This window comes from Trachypithecus francoisi, unplaced genomic scaffold (genome assembly GCF_009764315.1).
Source record: "Trachypithecus francoisi isolate TF-2019V2 unplaced genomic scaffold, Tfra_2.0 Lachesis_group16, whole genome shotgun sequence".
Lineage (NCBI taxonomy): Eukaryota > Metazoa > Chordata > Mammalia > Primates > Cercopithecidae > Trachypithecus > Trachypithecus francoisi.
This window is the reverse complement of record NW_022681461.1, coordinates 73,175,471-73,194,325: the sequence shown is the minus strand read 5'-3', so window position 1 is coordinate 73,194,325 and position 18,855 is coordinate 73,175,471. Positions and strand designations below refer to the sequence as shown.

At 46.7% G+C, this 18,855-nt stretch overlaps 1 protein-coding gene and 1 long non-coding RNA gene across 5 annotated transcripts in view; one reads left to right on the top strand and one right to left on the bottom strand.

Annotated features, from left to right (window-relative positions):
• Positions 1 to 1,393: 1,393 nt before the first annotated feature.
• On the bottom strand, positions 1,394 to 15,988 carry LOC117098821. Its single transcript, XR_004443611.1, has 3 exons — positions 15,782 to 15,988; positions 7,693 to 7,768; positions 1,394 to 2,159 (listed from the first exon to the last, which is right to left on the bottom strand). It is a non-coding gene; the product is annotated as an uncharacterized LOC117098821 (long non-coding RNA).
• A 133-nt stretch (positions 15,989 to 16,121) lies between these two features.
• Positions 16,122 to 18,855, top strand: part of SNX30 (sorting nexin family member 30) — a 125,032-nt gene continuing 122,298 nt past the window's right edge. For 3 of the 4 annotated variants that reach the window (XR_004443609.1, XR_004443610.1, XM_033237785.1), the window contains exon 1: positions 16,122 to 16,540. Coding sequence is in view for 2 of the 4 variants with exons in the window: in XM_033237785.1 (XP_033093676.1) it covers positions 16,385 to 16,540 (156 nt within the window). In the remaining 2 variants the exon portion in view is untranslated. The remainder of the gene's footprint in view (positions 16,541 to 18,855) is intronic. The other variant, XM_033237786.1, reaches the window with a different exon arrangement.

Here is an 18,855-nt window from a genome sequence, read left to right as displayed (position 1 = left end):
TGGGAGGCACTGTAAATATGTTTAGCTCAGATGTTTCATATGTTTTGATTTTTTAAAATTTTATTATAATGTTTAAATTACAAAATGAATAAACACTTATTGTATTCCGCGAAAGTAAACAACACAAAGTTGCAGAAAGGAAACATTAATCTGGTCTGTTCCCTCCACTAATCTCTGCTCCCTGACCCTCACCAAGTTGAAAACCTGAAGTCTGGCTGCATATTCTTTTGTTCTCATAGAAAATCTATACATATATATTCATATATCTATATATATTTACATACCCACATATATTATATATGGAGTTTTCTTCTTTACAAAAATGTGATCCCATCATGCATATTACTTTACCATTTGCCATTTTAAATGTATGACAGACCTTCCCATACATACAGCTCAAATTTATCTTTTTTTAATGCTGCATAATACAGTGTGGATGCATCAGAATTTTTCTTTTATTTAAGACAGAGTCTTGCTCTGTTGCCTTGCAAGGCTGGAATTGCAGTGGTGCAATCTCAGCTCACTGCAACCTCCACCTCCTGGGTTCAAGCGATTCTCCTGCCTCAGCCTCCCGAGTAGCTGGGACTACAGGTGCATGCCACCATGCCTGGCTAATTTTTGTGTTTTTAGTAGAGACAAGGTTTCACTATGTTGGCCAGGCTGGTCTTGAACTCCTGACCTTATGATCTGCCTGCCTCGGCCTCCCTAACTGCTGGGGATTACAGGCATGAGCCATCACGACCGGCTGGATGTATCATAATTTATTCAACCTTTTCCCTAGTGATGTATATGAGATTGTTTCCACTTTCATTGCCTCTACAAATAATGCTGCAATAAATGCCTGCACATATTTCCTTAGGTATTAGTGCTTTATTACTTATTTTTATTTTTTTGACACAGAGTCTCTCTCTGTCACCAGGCTGGAGTGCAATAGCATGATCTTGGCTCACTGCAACCTCCGCCTCCCGGGTTCAAGTGATTTTCCCACCTCACCCTCCCGAGTAGCTGGGACTTCAGGTGCGTGCCACCACACCCAGTTAATTTTTTTGTATTTTTAGTAGAGACAGGGTTTCACCATGTTGGCCTGGATAGTCTTGAACTCCTGATCTTGTGATCTGCCCGCCTCAGCCTCCCAAAGTGCTGGGATTACAGGCATGAGCCACCACACCCAGCCAGTGCTTTTATTTTTAATTGATTGATTGATTGAGACAGGGTCTCACTCTGTTGCCCAGGCTAGAGTGTAGTGTTGTGATCATGGCTTACTGGCTGCCTCAACCTCCTGGGGTCAGGTGATCCTCCCATCTTAGCCTCCCAGGTAGCTGAGACTACAGGCGCATGCCACCATGCCCGGCTAATTTTTGTTTCACCATGTTGCCTACACTGGTCTTAAACTCCTGGGCTCAAGCCATCTGCCCACCTTCGCCTCCCAAAGTCTAGAGCTTTTATTTTGATAGCACTTCATGTTTTTGCCAACACCGTTTGAGAGTACCTGTTTCTCAGTATTCTCACTAGCAGTGGATGTGGAGGTTGGTTGCCTCTGAAGCTGAAGCTTACATTTCAGGGCGTTTTTTGCTTGAACATGTGAACCTCATTTCCCCTGGCCCTGGGAGAAGCCTTAGCAATGTGCTCACAGGGTCGAAACTTGACAAAGTAAGTTATTTTAATGGCAGCCAGATAAGAACAACTGTACCTCTCCAGTCCAAATTCCCCTTCCCTTACTCTTGCCCTTGGGTTTTATGGCCTTGCAGTGGCTGCCGGTTGAAAGTTGAGCTCGATTACATTTATTTGAGTTTAGCAGGATGTATTTACAAGGTACGCTGTCACTTCTGTGCATACATAAGTTACTGCTAGACATCCTAGTGTAGGTATGCTTCTATGAAGATGCAGGGCCAGAGGTCACATCACGAAATGAATGTGTCTTGAGGCACTGGCACCAGATGAATGAGGGTACCAGAGAAGAAACAAAGTTTGAAACATAGAGCCAGAAGCTAGTCTGTAAAAAATTCTTCCCGTTGTCAAAGTTATATAGTTGTAAATGAATGAAGCACTACTCACTGATGACTAACAAAACTATAAGTTCTCGTCTATCAGGAATATCCTTGATAATGCAACATGCACTCACCATATAGCTTTTTTTCTTTCTTTTTGGTGGAACATACCTGAAACAGAATAAGAATTCCTAGGTTTGTAGGCCAAAAACCTGTAACAGTACACAAATAGCAAGAACGTCTGGTGGTAAGCCTGCTGAGGTATCGGAGGGCATTTTAGCACATTACCGACAACAGCTCTGAAATTGAAATTTTGTAAACAATAATAAAAAAGCAAAGCAAATTTCAATCAGCCATGCTAGAAGACTTCATTATCCTTCTATTCTCTTTAGAAAATAATACTATAAAATAGTGGTCCTATGAAGAATTTAGTAAAGAATATGCATTTAAAGACTATGGAAAATAGTATGATAGAGGTGTGCCAGGCAGCTAATCATTTTAATACTTTTGTGATGTTTGTCATATTTATCAGTTTTGTAAAACTTATAATTGTGGCTATTTATTTTCTAAATGAATATTCAGCTTTGTATCAGGGTTTTTTGTTTGTTTGTTTCTTTGTTTTTTTGCGACAGGGTCTCTCTCTGTCTCCCAAGCTGGAGTGCAGTGGCATGATCATAGCTCACTGTAGCTTTGAACTCCTGGGCTCAAGTGATCCTACCACTGCAGCCTCCTGAGTAGATGGAACTACAGGCGCACATCACCATGCCCAGCTAATTTTTAAAATTTTTCATAAAGACAAGGTCTCATTATATTGCCCAGGCTGGTCTCCAACTCTTGGGCTCAAGCAATCCTCCTCCCTTGGCCTATGAAAGTGCTGGGATTACAGGCGTGAGCCACAGTGCCTGGTCTTGTACCAATTTTTATATTTGAAATTTTGAATTCTTTTTCTTGAGGAAGGCCCCTAAAATTGTTTAAATTTCATAAAGCATGAATCCCTACCTATTATTTATTGGTCTTTTAACATTTGCTGGTAGGACAAGCAAAAATTGTATCTTTTTGTTTTCATCAACATTTTATTGATCTGTAGTGAGACTGAACACATATTTTGACCATTTATATTTCTTCCTTCTTGAATTGACTATCCATATCCATTTGTCCATGTTTTGATTTTTGATCTCTAGTGAGACTGAATACATATTTTGACCATTTATATTTCTTCCTTCTTGAATTGACTATCCATACCCATTTGTCCATTTTTTGATTTTTTTAAAAATTAATTTTAGGGGCTCTGTATTGTATTAAAGATATTAATACCTCGTGAGGCCGGGCGTGGAGGCTCATGCCAGTAATCCCAGCACTTTGGGAGGCTGAGGTGGGCAGATAACTTGAGGTCAGGAGTTCGAACCAGCCTGGCCAACATGGTGAGACCCTGTTTCTACTAAAAAAACAAAAATTAGCTGGGTGTGGTGGCACGTGTCTATAATTCCAGTTACTCAGGAGGCTGAGGCAGGAGAATCATTTGAATCCAGGAAGTGGAGGTTGCAGTGAGCTGAGACTGTATCACTGCACTGCAGACTGGGCGACAGAGCAAGACTCCGTCTCAAAAAAAAAAAAAAAGATATTAATACCTTGTGGGTCATTTGTGTTCCAAATAACTTTCTCCAGATTATCATTCATCTTTTTTTGTAACAGCTTTATTGATGTCTAATTCATATGTCATATGGGGGAGGGGGAGGGGAGTAATTTACAGTGGAGAAACCTGGCAAACACTACCTTGACCAGGCAATTAAGTTTAACACCCTCAGTGATAAGCCATGTTGACAGTACATGCCCTTGACATGATAATCTAGTTTGGATGTTTGTCCCCTCCCATCTCATATTGAAATATGATCCCCAGTGTTGGAGGTGGGGCCTAGTTGGAGGTGTTTGGGTCATGGGGGTGGGGGTAGATCCCTCGTGAATGGCTTGGTACCTTCCCCATGGTAATGAGTGAGTTCTCACTCTGTTAGTTCATGAGAGAGCTGGTTGTTGTTGTTTTTGAGACAGGGTCTCACTCTGTCACCCATACAAGAGTGCGGTGGTGTGAACTCAGCTCACTGCAGCCTCCACTTCCTGGGTTCAAATGATTCTCATGCCTCAGCCTCCTGAGTAGCTGGGATTACAGGCATGCACCACCATGCCCAACTAATTTTTGTATTTTTAGTAGAGATGAGGTTTCACCATGTTGTCCAGGCTGTTCTTGAACTCCTGGCCTCAGGTGATCCGCCCACCTCAGCCTCCCAAAGTGTTGGGATTATAGGCGTGAGCCATCACACCTGGCAAGAGAGCTGGTTGTTTAAATGAGCCTGGGACTTCCTCCTCTCTCTTGCTTCCTCTCTTGCCATGTGATATGCTGGCTTCTCCTTTGCCTTCCATCATGATTTTATAAGCTTCCTGAGACCTCACTAGAAGCAGATGTTGGCACTATGCTTCTTGTATAGCCTGCAAACTGTGAGCCAGATAAACCTCTTTTCTTTTCTTTTTTTTTTTTTTTTTTTTTTTGAGACGGAGTCTCACTCTGTCACCCAGGCTGGAGTGCAGTGGCTCGATCTTGGCTCGCTGTGAACTCCGCCTCCCGGGTTCACGCCATTCTCCTGCCTCAGCTTCCTGAGCAGCTGGGACTACAGGCACCTACCTGCCACCACGCTTGGCTAATTGTTTGTATTTTTAGTAGAGACGGAGTTTCACCATGTTAGCCAGGATGGTCTCGGTCTCCTGACCTTGTGATTCGTCTGCCTTGGGCTCCCAAAGTGCTGGGATTACAGGCGTGTGCCACCACCCCTGGCCATAAATCTCTTTTCTTTATAAATTATCCAGTCTCAGTATTCCTTTACAGCAATGCAACACAGATTAACATATATGATGTGATTAGAATGGCACTTTACTGGCTGGGTGTGGTGGCTCACGCCTGGAATCCCAGCACTTTAGGAGGCTAAGGCAGGTGAATCATCTGAGGTCAGGAGTTCGAGACCAGTCTGGCCAACATAGTGAAACTCTGTCTCTACTAAAAATACAAATAATTAGCTGGACATGGTGGTGCATGGCTGTAATCCCAGCTATTAATCCCAGCACTTTGGGAGGCCGAGACGGGCGGATCACAAGGTCAGGAGATCGAGACCATCCTGGCTAATACGGTGAAACCCCGTCTCTACTAAAGAATACAAAAAACTAGCCAGGCGACGAGGCGGGCGCCTGTAGTCCCAGCAACTTGGGAGGCGGAGGCAGGAGAATGGCGTGAACCTGGGAGGCGGAGCTTGCAGTGAGCTGAGATCCGGCCACCGCACTCCAGCCCGGGCGACAGAGCCAGACTCCGTCTCAAAAAAAAAAAAAAAGGATACCACATTACATTTTGCAGTCATGTCTCATTAGCCTCCTCTGGTCTGTGACAATGTCTCGGATTTTCCTTGCTTATGACAGTCTCGAAAAGTATTCATCAGGTAATTTGTAGATTGCCCCTCAGTTTGGTTTTGTCTGATATTGTCCTCATGGATAAAGTGGAGTTCAGGGGTTTTTGGGAGGAAGACTACCAAGGTAAGGTGCCTTTTTCTTTTTTAAAAATTTATTTATTTATTTATTTTGAGATGGAGTTTTGCTCTTGTTGTGTTGCCCAAGCTGGAGTCCAATAGTGCAATCTTGGCTCACTGCAACCTCCACCTCCCGGGTTCAAGTGATTTTCCTGCCTTAGCCTCCAGAGTAGCTGGTATCCTAGGTGGGATTTCAGGATAAAAAAAGAACTTTGGGGAAAATCTAGTTAAATAAGAATAAAGTATACAGTTCAGTTAATAGCAATGTGCCAATGTTGACTCTTTAGTTGTGACAAATGTACGAGAATGATATAGGATGTTAACAACGGAGACGGGGTGAGGAGTATGCAAAAACTCTGTACTATCTTTGCAACTTTTCTGGAAATCCAAACTATTCTAAAACTAAAAGTTTAAATTAAAAGAGGAGACGACAATTATTGCTAGCCACATCCTTCCTCAGGGAGTATATCTATGCTCCCAGGATGCCAAGAAAGCATCCTGCCTCCAGAAACAAAGAATTGGTACCTCTACAACCTAGTGCTTAATTTGAACCAATTATGTAGGTGGTCAGGAAGGAGTGGTGAGAAATCATTTCCCCTGTCCAAATCTTCCTGCTAGCTCAGAAAAGCCTTCCAAAGGAAGCCTTCCATTCTGGCTGTCCTGGCCGCGCCATGCGTCCCACCCCAGCAAACACCATGGTTCATAATGACAACGGTGCCCACCCAGATGCTGCCCAGGATTACCAGAAGGCTTATTCTCTGGACCTGTTGCTTCTGGGTCTTGAACCCTGGCTCTGTTCTTGACCTTTGTCATTTGCTTTTGCCGCCACCACCACTCCCCTTGCTTTAGTGACTAATTCAGATCCCTGACTCTGGTTCTCTGGTCTCGGGTCCTCTCTTTACTCAGCTCTGCACAATCAATCCCTTGATTTCTATACCACCTAGAGCTGTAGGTGGGAGATATTCCTTCCATCCTTCTTTACTTTTTCAACTAGCCCAAGCCCAACTGGGTCTCAGCTGGAAGGAAAAGGAATGGACATTGTGTAGCATTTTTTTTTTTTTTTTGAGACAGAGTCTCGCTCTGTTGCCCAGGCTGGAGTGCAGCGGCACGATCTTGGCCCACTGCAACCTCTACCTCCTGGATTTAAGTGATTCTTGTGCCTCAGCCTCCCGACTAGTCAGGATTACAGATGTGCACCACCATGCCTGGATAATGTTTGTATTTTGTTTTAGGAGAGACGGGGTTTTGCCATGTTGGCTAAGCTGGCCTGGAACTCCTGGCCTCATGTGATCCACCTGCCTCAGCATCCCAAAGTGCTGGGATTACAGGTGTGAGCCCCTGTGCCCAGCCCGTCTCTGATTTTCATGAGTGGTGGTGGTGTTGCTTTTCTGCCTGCCACATCACAGGAAGCTCTGAGTGGGAGCAGAGGGGGAAAACCAAGCCTCCTACCCTGCCAATCAGGAAATCCTGAAATCCTAGCATAATTCATTACCTTATATAGCTGGGGGGAATGGGGAAGCCCTTTCTTAAGCAAGTCACCTCACCTGGATCTATAATCTGGGCACGAAGTATAATTTTATTGCTGTGACCCCAGCACTGTCTTGCTACACTGCTAGCAGGTTATGCATAAAGACAAGATCTCCTGCATACACGCTCTCACTACCTCTGTGTAGTGAGGACTTGTCTGCAGGCCTGGGTTACAAAGCACAGGAAGGGCTGTGCAGAGCTGGTATGGCTGGAGCTACCACAGTGGCAGAACCTGGGGCAAGGATCTAGAAGTCAGTGGAATTCCAAGGTTTTCGGAAGGATTCGCAGGTCTACCTTAGGAAGCCAGGAAATGTTTTCTGTTTTAGAGCTTGCCCAACATCTCTATAAAGCAGTGTTTCTCAATTTATTATTTGTTATCACTGCCCCTAAAGGGGAAGAGTTAATTAGATTTAAATGCTCCCTTAAAGAAAAATTAAATACTAAAGAATAGGGCTGAGCTTTGTGGGGGCCACAGACCACTATAATATTTAAGTTTTTTTTTTTTGCCTCCCGACCCCAAGAACCAATTTACATCCTTTTGCAGGTGACATTGGCTCTTTTGAGAATGTATGTTACAGAAGGATGGTACTCTTGCTGTGAACATTGCCACCTACTAGGTGAACTTTCTTCTTAGACTTTCTCCTGCTTGCTTGTATTCTTTGTCTTCTGAATCCATAAGGATGAGTTCACCTGCAAGTCACAGGGATTCAAATTAAACTGCCTGACACCATAGGGATGTTTATATTCTACAAAAGAAGTCTGGATTTAGATGCAGTGGCTCGGTGATGCCACCAAAGACACAGGCTCTTTCCATTTATCCACTCAGCTATCTATCCTCAGGGTATCCGGAATGTCTCCACTCATGGCCACAAAATGGCTGCAGCAGCTCCAGGCATTGGTCCACACATGATTGCATTTGAAATGAAGGGAGAAGAGACAAGCAATGAAGCAATGAAGAAGGAGCAAATGACTCTCTGATAGTGGCTGACACTTCATCAGTCAGCAACTGATAGTGGCTGACACTTCTCTCTCTTTTTGCTTATTTCCTCCTTTCTTTGTCATGAAACTAGCATCCCCCAAATCCACCTGTACGTCAATATGCATCAAAGTGAAAAGCATCATTGCCAGGAGCACTCTTGGTTGACCTCATGCAAATTACTACCTCTGGGCCTCAGCTTCCTCACTTTTGAAGTAAGGGTCAAAGACTAGGTGCCCTTTTTAACGTAAACTTCTTTTTTTTTTGAGACGGAGTCTCGCTCTGTCGCCCAGGCTGGAGTGCAGTGGCTTGATCTCAGCGCACTGCAAGCTCCGCCTCCCGGGTTTACACCATTCTCCTGCCTCAGCCTCCCGAGTAGCTGGGACTACAGGCGCCCGCCACCTCGCCTGGCTAGTTTTTGTTTTTGTATTTTTTAGTAGAGACGGGGTTTCACCGTCTTAGCCAGGATAGTCTCAATCTCCTGACCTTGTGATCCACCCGTCTTGGCCTCCCAAAGTGCTGGGATTACAGGCTTGAGCAACCGTGCCCGGCTAATGTAAACTTCTTATTGAAGTAGAACATAGAGGCTCAGAAATCAAAAATATACTGCTTGAAGAATCTTTTTTTTTTTTTTTTTTGAGACAGGGTCTCACTCTGTCGCCCAGACTGGAGTGCAGTAGCATGATCTCTGCTCACTGCAACCTCTGCCTCCCAGGCTCAAATGATCCTCCCACCTCAGCCTCCTGGGTAGCTGGGACTACAGGCACACACCAGGATGCCCAGCTAAGTTTTTGTAGAAACAAGGTTTCACTATGTTGCCCAGGCTGGTCTTGAATTCCTGGGCTCATGCAATCTGCCCACCTTGGCCTCCAAAAGTATTGAGATTACAGGCATAAGCCACTGCACCAGGCCTGCTTGATGAATTTTTATAAAATAAAACCAAAAAAAAAACCAAACAAGCCCCCAGATTAAAAAACAAATACCCCAGAACTCACTACTTTTCTGATTTCTCACACTATAGTTTTGCCTGTTTTTTAGCTTTATATAAATGAAATCATACAACAGATATTCTTTTATATTTAGCTTGTTTCACACACTATTATGTTTGTGAGATGCATTCACCACGTTGTTCCTTCATTCTGTTGCGCAATCTTCCATTATGTGAATATACCACATTTATTCACGCATTCCTCTGTTGACAGCCATGTGACCTGTTTCTAGTTTTCCCTCTTACAAACAGCACTGCTGAGGAGATTCTTGGATCCATCTTTTCGTGAATGTATGTATGCATTTCTATTGTGTTCTGAAAGAAGAACTGCTGGGCCTATCATGTGTGATGTCCATGTTCCAGATGCCTTTTTTTTTTTTTAAGATGGAGTTTCACCCTTGTTTCCCAGGCTGGAGTGCAGTGGCGCAGTCTGGGCTCACTGCAACCTCCACCTCTCGGGTTCAAGCGATTCTCGTGCCTCAGCCTCCCAAGCAGCTGGGATTACAGGCGCCTGCCACCACACCTGGCTAATTTTTGTAATAGAGATGCGGTTTCGCCATGTTGGCCAGGCTGATCTTGAACTCCCGACCCCAAATGATCCACCTGCCTCAGCCTCCCAAAGTGCTGGGGTTACAGGTGTGAGCCACTGCCCCCGGTCTCCAGATGCCTTTTAAGGATCACTCCTAGTGATGGAATCAAACACTCTCATGGAGACACACAGCCAGTAAGTAGGTTTTCCATTCTATCCAAATAATCACTGCTAATAACTCAGTGCCCGTGGTTCCAGTACTTGTCAGTTCCATATCTTCAGTAGCCCAACCTCTGGGTAGCCCTCACAAAGGAATACACATCCATGCCCACACTCCATACACCTGTGCTGGCTTGTAAAGAAAGCCAGGTAGCACGTATCCTTCAGTGCCCAGCTACTAGGAGCCTTCAGGGTAGGCCAATGTTTTGGGGGCTCTGGAAAGCATCCACTCCTCTGTGATCAACTTTGTGACCAGACTTATGAAATGAAACTATCAGCCGGGTGCGGTGGCTCACGCCTGTAATCCCAGAACTTTGGGAGGTCGAGGTGGGCAGATCATGAGGTGAGGAGATCGAGACCATCGTGGCTAACATGGTGAAACCCCGTCTCTACTAAAAATACAAAAACAAAATTAGCCAGGTGTGGTGGTGAGTACCTGTAGTCCCAGCTACTTGGGAGGCTGAGGCGGGAGAATGGCGTGAACCCAAGAGGTGGAGCTTGCAGTGAGCCGAGATCACCCCACTGCACTCCAGCCTGGGTGACAGAGCGAGACTCCGTCTAAAAACAACAACAACAACAACAACAACAACAAAAATATCAACAGATAGGTTAGTTCATCTGATCTCTTTCCTTAAATCTTTTTTTTAATTTAAAATTTTTTGTGGGCACACAGTAGGTGTATATCTTTATAGGGTACATGAAATACTTTGATACAGGTATACAATGCATAGTAACACATCAGGGTAAATGGGATATCCATCACCTCAAGCTTCCCTTATATTTTAAGTGCCTGGTAGAATGCTCACTAAAAATAATCATAAAAGTTTAGGAGCAAAAGGACCTTGTAATATAATTTTCTAATAGAAAAGTGCTTTCTTTTTTTTTTTTTTTTTTTTTTTGAGACATTGTCTCGCTCTGTCGCCCAGGCTGGAGTGCAGTGGCCGGATCTCAGCTCACTACAAGCTCCGCCTCCCGGGTTCACGCCATTCTCCTGCCTCAGCCTCCCGAGTAGCTGGGACTACAGGCGCCCGCCAGCTCGCCCGGCTAGTTTTTTTGTATTTTTTAGTAGAGACGGGGTTTCACCGTGTTAGCCAGGATGGTCTCGATCTCCTGACCTCGTGATCCGCCCGTCTCGGCCTCCCAAAGTGCTGGGATTACAGGCTTGAGCCACCGCGCCCGGCCGAAAAGTGCTTTCTAAGCAAGTTTTCAAACAGGAAATGTATTTAAAGTAAGCACTTAAAGGTTTGGAATGTCAATTTATGGTTCAGAAACATGGAAGGATCTTGGCTGGGAGTGGTGGCTCACGCCTGTAATTCCAACACTTTGGGAGGCTGGAGTGGGCAGATCACTTGAGGTCAGGAGTTCGAGACCAGCCTGGCCAACATGGTGAAACCTCATCTTTACTAAAAATACAAAAATTAGCTGGGCGTGATGGTGTGCACCTGTAATCCCAGCTATATGGAGGCCGAGGCAGGAGAATCACTTGAATCCGGGAGGCAGCGGTGACAGTGAGCTGAGATTGCACAACTGCACTCCAGCCTGGGCAACAGGGCAAGACTTTGTCTCAAAATAAAAAAAAAAGGCCGGGCGCGGTGGCTCAAGCCTGTAATCCCAGCACTTTGGGAGGCTGAGACGGGTGGATCACGAGGTCAGGAGATCGAGACCATCCTGGCTAACACCGTGAAACCCCGTTTCTACTAAAAAATACAAAAAACTAGCCGGGCGTGGTGGCGGCGCCTGTAGTCCCAGCTACTCGGGAGGCTGAGGCAGGAGAATGGCGTAAACCCGGGAGGCAGAGCTTGCAGTGAGCTGAGATGCGGCCACTGTACTCCAGCCTGGGCGATAGAGCGAGACTCTGTCTCAAAAAAAAAAGGAAAAAGAAAAGAAAAATGGAAGGATCTGGATGGATTCATGCTAGGTTAAAAGAGAGACAGAGAGAGAAAGGCTGGCGCAGTGGTTCACACCTGTAATCCTGGCACTTTGGGAGGCCAAAGTAGGCGGATCACCTGAGGTCAGGAGTTTGAGACCAGCCTGGCCAACATGGCAAAAACCCATCTCTACTAAAAATACAAAAATTAGCTGGGCGTGGTGGTGTGCACCTGTAATCCCAGCTACTCGGGAGGCTGAGGCAAGTGAATTGCTTGAACCCAGGAGGTAGAGGTTGCAGTGAGCCGAGATTGCACCACTGCACTCCAACCTGGGTGACAGAGTGAGACTCTGTCTCAAAAAAAAAAAAAAAAAAGAAAGAAAAGAAAAATGGAAGGATCTTGACGGACTGATGCTAGGTTAAAAGAGAGAGAGCAAGCGAGATAAATGGAAGGAGCTAAGAGAACAGTGTTTCTAAAGATATAGTCTGCAGATCAGCATCAGTGTAAGCATCACCTAAGAGATTAACATTTTTTTAAATTAAAAATTAATTTAAATTAAAAATTATTCCAGGCCTCACTCCAGAAGCAGAATCTCTTGATGTGGGGCCTGGAAGTTTGCATTTTAACAAGCTCACAAGTGATTGTTAGGCACCCGAAGTTTGATATTCGCAACACTGACTCCATGATTGTATTGTATAACTCACTGCATTGGGGTCTTCGTGCTTTGCAAGCCAGGAGCTTTTCTATATGGAGAGATAAAATGTGCTATCATTCACCCACAAGCCCCTCTGCTGGTTCAGTAGCAAGTTCCAATTTCTTGTTTGCAAAACTGTTCAGATCCTGGACTCAAGTGGACCTTGTTTCTTTCCTGGGACATCATTGGCTGAATTATATTGTCCACACAATTTTGTCTCTGTTGGGGATTGTGCTTTCTTACTTGCCCCCCTTGTTTGAGACAGCCCTCTGTGGCTTGCGACATGTCACCCTGAATGCTCTCTGAAAATGTCCTTTGTCCTCACCAGCCGTCCACTTCAGAAGTGGTGGTGTTATTCTGAGGCAGGGCTTGGGATGCCATATAGAATAAAGCTATGATTGTACTAAAAAACACCAGAGGATAAGCGGCTAATACAAACACGAAGAAAGCCTAAGCACATGCTGTACCAGGGGAGAGAATGAGCGAATGATGCATCGAGACTGCTTTGTTTCTGAGGTCTGGGTGCTCACATGCAGCCCTGATAGGCTTGCTAGTGAGGTTGATAGGATTTGTTTGGTAAGCATACTAAATTCTGGGGCCCAAAGCCCTGTCTCCTGAAAGGTGCCAGCCTAAGTGTCTAAGATTCCTTATGGATTGGGAGGGCTCCATGCTGTGTTCTTGGGTTCTGGTGGCACTGGTGACCTCCCTTGCCCCTCATGCACACACATACATCTACTGTCTTCCTCAGCTCAACCCTAGAAATCCAAGCTTCCCTCCATAAATTCCAACAAACACCACAGCCTTCTGCTCTGACGGAGAAACGTTACACGTTTCCTCCTTAGCACCATGCTGCTTTTAAAACTTTTAGTAGCCTGTAATCCCAGCACTTTGGGAGGCCGAGGCGGACAGATCACTTGAGGTCAGGAGTTTCAGACCAGCCTGGCCAACATGGTGAAACCCTGTCTCTACTAAAAATACAAAACTTAGCCGGGCGTGGTGGCACACGCCTGTAATCCCAGCTACTGTGGAGGCTGAGAGGCAGGAGAATTGCTTGAACCTGGGAGGCAGAGGTGGCAGTGAGCTGAGATCGCACCACTGTACTCCAGCCTGGGCGACACAGCAAGACCGTGTCTCCAAAAAAACAAACAAAAAAAAGAAACAAAAAACAAACCTTTTAGTAGAAGCAAAATCACATGCTCTGGGACACTTATGTTATTTCAGTGAAAATTTCCCACCACAGGGAACACTGAAATACCACAGGAAATGGTGAATATGAACGGGCAGGGCTGGGCTAAATTTCATGGTGGAAACTTTCTACCAAAATACTTTCCATACAAATTCACTTTCTTTAGTTTTGATGACTACCCACTGGATAATTGTGGCCAGCTGCCATCGACTAACCAGGAAACTGGAAAATAAATAAATAAACTGTAATAAACTATTTCATATGGCCTTTTAGGAACTCTGGGTCTGGGTCCTTTTTTTGTTGGGAGCCTAGAAAAGTGGTACTCCAATCTAAACTGAGCAAATGGAGGACTTTGGAGGTCAACATACACACACACATATGTATACACACAAATATATACATATATATGTGCGTATATATATTTTTATTTTGAGACAGGGTCTCCTTCTGTTGCCCAGGCTGAAGTACAATGGTGCAATCTCACTCATTGCACCCTCAACCTCCTAGGCTCAAGCAATCCTTCCACCTCAGCCTCTTGGGTAGCTGGGACTACAGTTACGTGCCACCATGCCAGACTAATTTTTACATTTTTTATAGAGATGGGGGTGTCACTATATTGCCCAAGCTGGTCTTGAACTTATAGGCTCAAGTGATCCTCCCACCTTGGCCTCCCAAAGTGCTGGGATTACAGGTGTGAGGCACCCTACCTGATATATATATATATATTCAACCAGACCCTACTCAGAATAGTAAAGCATATTTAATTATAAAAACTCTTTATTATTTCATAAGAATAGTAGAGAAAGTCTGACAGAAAGGGAAAGGAAGGTAGGTAGTTAACATTTAGGGAGCATCTATTCCATGCTAGCACTTTGCTAGGACTATGACATAAAGAATGCTATTTAACTCTCACAACCATCTCATAAGGTATTATTACCTGCTCTCCATTCTCCTCCTTTTAAAGTTAGGAACAGGTTCACTAAGGTTAGTAACTTGCTCATGGTCACCCACTTGTAGTGACAAAGCAGAATTCAAATGTGGTTCTTTTTTCACTTTCCCCTGGTGCCCTAAAGAGAAAGCTTGTATACAGTCTTAATCCATACGGATCTCCATCATATTTAAGGCAGCCTGGTTGTTAAAATAAGTAGCACCATTCAATAAGAAAAACCTATGTTATACATCTATAGAATACTCATTTATAGTTATGTTGTGCTATTTGTTTTAATGCTAATTCAGAAGAACAGGTAATAGGGTCTGCAGTAGTTGTAAGCAGTCCTTGAATGTGAAAGTGTTAACAATTTTAATCCAACTCCAAGAGGACCAGAACCTGGCATTCCTTAAATGCAGCATTTAAAATTGTTCCCAGTGCCCTTTGAATGCTATTTTTTTCCCAGCCAAGGCAGGCTTACGTGGAGGAGATAAAGATGATAACTTGAGGACTAAGGGTCCAACCCTATATAAATTACATCGGGGGAAACAGGGGAAGGTCTTTGAAGCTCAGAGTTTCTGACTGATATTTTGGGTAAGTTTCAACCCTCTGCATTCTCTTCCACTTGTTTCTAGAGAAAACTCTGGTAGAGGCCTTAGTGAATCCCAGAGGCAAAATCTGTCATCACCTTTTAGCAGGTAAAGCTAGGCAAACCTTTGAGTTTGGAATGGGTAGGGAAAATGTGGTCCCTCACGACACGCCTCCCTACCCATTACTTTGCTAGAAGGACTGAAAACCTTTTAAAGACTTGGCCTTGGAAACAGAAGATCTAAGGACAGGTAAGGTGGAAAAAGGAGGTGAATCTACACCCCAATGGGCTGGAAGTAACACCTGACTATTTGCACCATGCCAGCAAATAAAGCTGAGAATCAGCTCAGCCCAAGGCCTGGAAAGGAAACACAAATGCATGAAAAATAACTTGAACCTCATGGTTCTTTCAAAAGTCTCTTCGGCGAAAGTGTAAGTTGAAGAGTCGCCTATCATTTGTAGCTCTCTACTCATGCTCGCTCTTCTGAGGTTTGACTTTACACAAACCTAGGTCAGCTGCAGAAGCAAGACACAATGGTGACCTCAGAGCGAGGCTGAAGACTCCCCACACCCCCTCCTTGAAGCCCCTTCCAGGTTCCCCACCCTATGTCCTCTAGCTCCTTTGAGCCTCGTCGCTCTTTATGCTATTCTTCCGATATGGGTCTTAATTCCGTCTATTTCGGGTTCTTCCTGCGCGTGCCTTGGAGGCCATACGACCCTGACTCACGTGCGTGTCCTCAAAGCCCGCAGCCCCAAGCGTGGCTGCTGGTGGGCGCATCAGTAAAAGCGAGTGGAACGGAGCAGGCTCCTCCAACCTCTTTTCCACCTCTGATTTCCGTTAGACATTTGCTCCGCACGGCGGCCTCCGCGAGGCAACGTTGGACACTGGGAGGACAGACGCAGAGGCCCAGGGCGCACTTCCTGCCGGGCGGGGGCGGGGCTGCACCTCCTCCCTCCCTCTCTCCCTCCCTCCTTCCCTCCCTCCCTCCTTCCCCACGTGCCCCCTCCCCGCTCTCCCCGCCCCCTCCCGGGCAGCCGCGGCGTCTCGGGGGCGGGGCCGGAGCGGGTGGGCGGCGTGGCTGTGCGGGCTGGGCTCCGCTGCCGTGCTGCCAGCGGACCCGAGGCGGGCTCGGGCGCGGAGCGGGGGCGCGCGGCGCGGAGCTGAGCGTCTCAGCGCCGGCAGAGACTAGCCGGCGGGTGGCAGCGGCTCCCGGCCCGGCCGGTGGAAGGCCTCGGGCTGAGCGGCGGCAGAGCGGGGCTCTGCTCGGGGAGCTCGCAGCGGCGGGCAGCAGGAGGAAGCGGCGGCAGCGCGTCCGGAGCGGTGCGCGCCATGGCGGGCGGGCCCCCCAAGGCCCTGCAGTCCACGGGGCCCCACTCCCTGCGCGACATGCCGCACCCGCTGGCCGGCTCCAGCAGCGAGGAGGCCGTGGGTGGTGACAGCACGCCCAGCCCGGACCTGCTGATGGCCCGCAGCTTCGGTGACAAGGTGGGGCGCCTGGGGCTGGGGTCTGGGAGGCTTATTTCGCTCCCCGTTGGGGGGATGATGGATCCGGAGCCTTCCTGGGCCTGGGGCCGCGCCCACCCTGCCGCCCCTTCCCGGGGGACGGGCGTGCCCTGGCCCCGGAGCTCTCGGCGAAAGCGTCTCCTCTGCCGCCTCCGCGGGGTCGCAGCCGCAGAGGGACGGGCTTCGCTGCCTGTGACTGGTCGCGAGCGCCGGTGACAGCTGGTGGGGAGGGGTCCAGCCTGCGTGTTGGGGCGGGAGGCGTGTGTGCAGGCCAGGGCGCCGGTGTCCTCGAATGGGGTTCCGAGTTCCTCCAGGTGCATCCCTGCAGGCTGAGCTGCTGCATAACTTGTAGCTCCTCCAGTTTCCCGAGACTGCACAGAAGCAGGAGTTCATGGCTTTCCGTGCTGGGACCGGGCAGCCCTGGGCTTACAGCGAGAGTCTTCTTCCCCCGAGTCAGTCATGTGGGGAGTGATCTTTGTTTAGGTTTGCTGTTTGTCCTGAGGAGTCACCTGACTCAGACCCCAGCCGGCAGCGGGAGGAGAGCCTCGCTGTGGTTTTCTGTCTGGGGCTCCATTCACCTCCGACGGCCTACCACTCTGTTTAGGTTTGGCGGGGGCTGGTTTTGTGGTTGATGGAAAGAAAGCTCGCCCTTTGACCTTCTTTGTACAGAGAGAGGCTCCAGATTTTCTTAGAGCAGCACAACCCTCCTGCTGCTTGGAGACACAGCAGAGTCCAGGCAGTGGTAAGGGACGGCCTCCTCCCTATCCCCATGGCCATTTCAGCTGTGAAGGGGACTTGAGTAGTAATTGCATCCTCGCTCCTGCCGTCACTTAGTCACTAACTGCAGAAATTAGCATTGTTCTCAGGTCTTGTGATCAAGATTTTCTCTCCCTAGTAAAATACTAAATGGATTCCCCCTTGTCCCAATATTAATGGGAGCAGGGGACCTAACTTTCTTCTCCCGTCAGAGGGGACACCATGTGATACAGTAAAAAATGAGTATGAGAAAATATAACCTGCCCGCCTTGCAGCACTTAAAATCACTAGAGAATGGGACCTGACTTGATGTACCTTCTGCACAGGATTTGTGAAAGCAGGGAGTGAAGTTCCAAAGCATTAGGAACAGGAAAATTTAAAAAAGCTAATGGAGACCAGGTGCAGTGGCTCACAACTGTAATACCAGCACTTTGGGAGGCTGAGGCGGGATGATTGCTCTGGGCCAAAAATTTGAGACCAGCTTGGGCAACATATCGAGACCCCATCTCCACACACACACACACACAGACACACACAGACAGTATGGTGGCATGCACCTGTAGTCCAGGCTACTCAGGGAGGCTGAGGCTGGAGGATTGCTTGAGCCCGGCAGTTCAGGGCTGCAGTGAGCTATGATTGCACCGCTGTACTCCAACCTGGGCAAGAGAGTGAGACCCTGTCTCCAAAAAATGTTGAATGACTGAATAAATTTTCTTTCTTATGGACAAAAATCGGTCTTAAAATAGTGTAGGAACTGGGGTTAAACCTCATTTCCTTCTCAGTTCTGTGTAGGACACTGAATTAATTATCTATTGCTGTGTAGCAAATTACCCCAAAACTTACCACCTGGAAATAGTGTCTGTGGGACAATCTGAGTGGTTCTGAATTAGGCCTTTCTTGAGGTTGCAGTCATCTGAAGGCTGGATTGGGGAGGATCCACTTCTAAGCTCACTCACATGGCTGTTGGCAGGCCTTAGTTACTCTCCATAGGGCTGTTGGATGTGGCAACTGGTTTCTCTCCCCAGAGCAAGTGATCCAAGAGAGCCCAAGACTCTAGCCAGTCTTGTATAACTTACCTTGGAAATGACATGCCTCTGATGTATTCTGTCGGTCACACAGATTGACACTGGTACAATGTGGGGAGAGGGTGTTAATACCAGGGTGTGCATACCAAGAGGTGGGGATGATTGGGCCATCTTAGAGACTGACTACTACAGATAGCTATTTTAAATATTTGCTTAACGAATCACTCATGGATGATACCTGACTCAGAAGTATGGGTGTTTTACTAATAAGTACTTGGAAGACAAATTCTCCGTACCACCGAGATCTAGTTAGTGGTCAAGAAGTCAGTCTCAGGTCTAATTACTGATGGCTTTCTTTAAAGGGTCTGTTCTGTGTGGGAGGGTGAGTCTTGGAGGCATTCTTAATTATTGAATATATATGTATTTTTTGAGACAGAGACTCACTCTGTCACCCAGGCTGGAGTGCAGTGGCCTGATCCTGACTTACTGCAACCTCCACCTCCCTGGTCGAAGTGA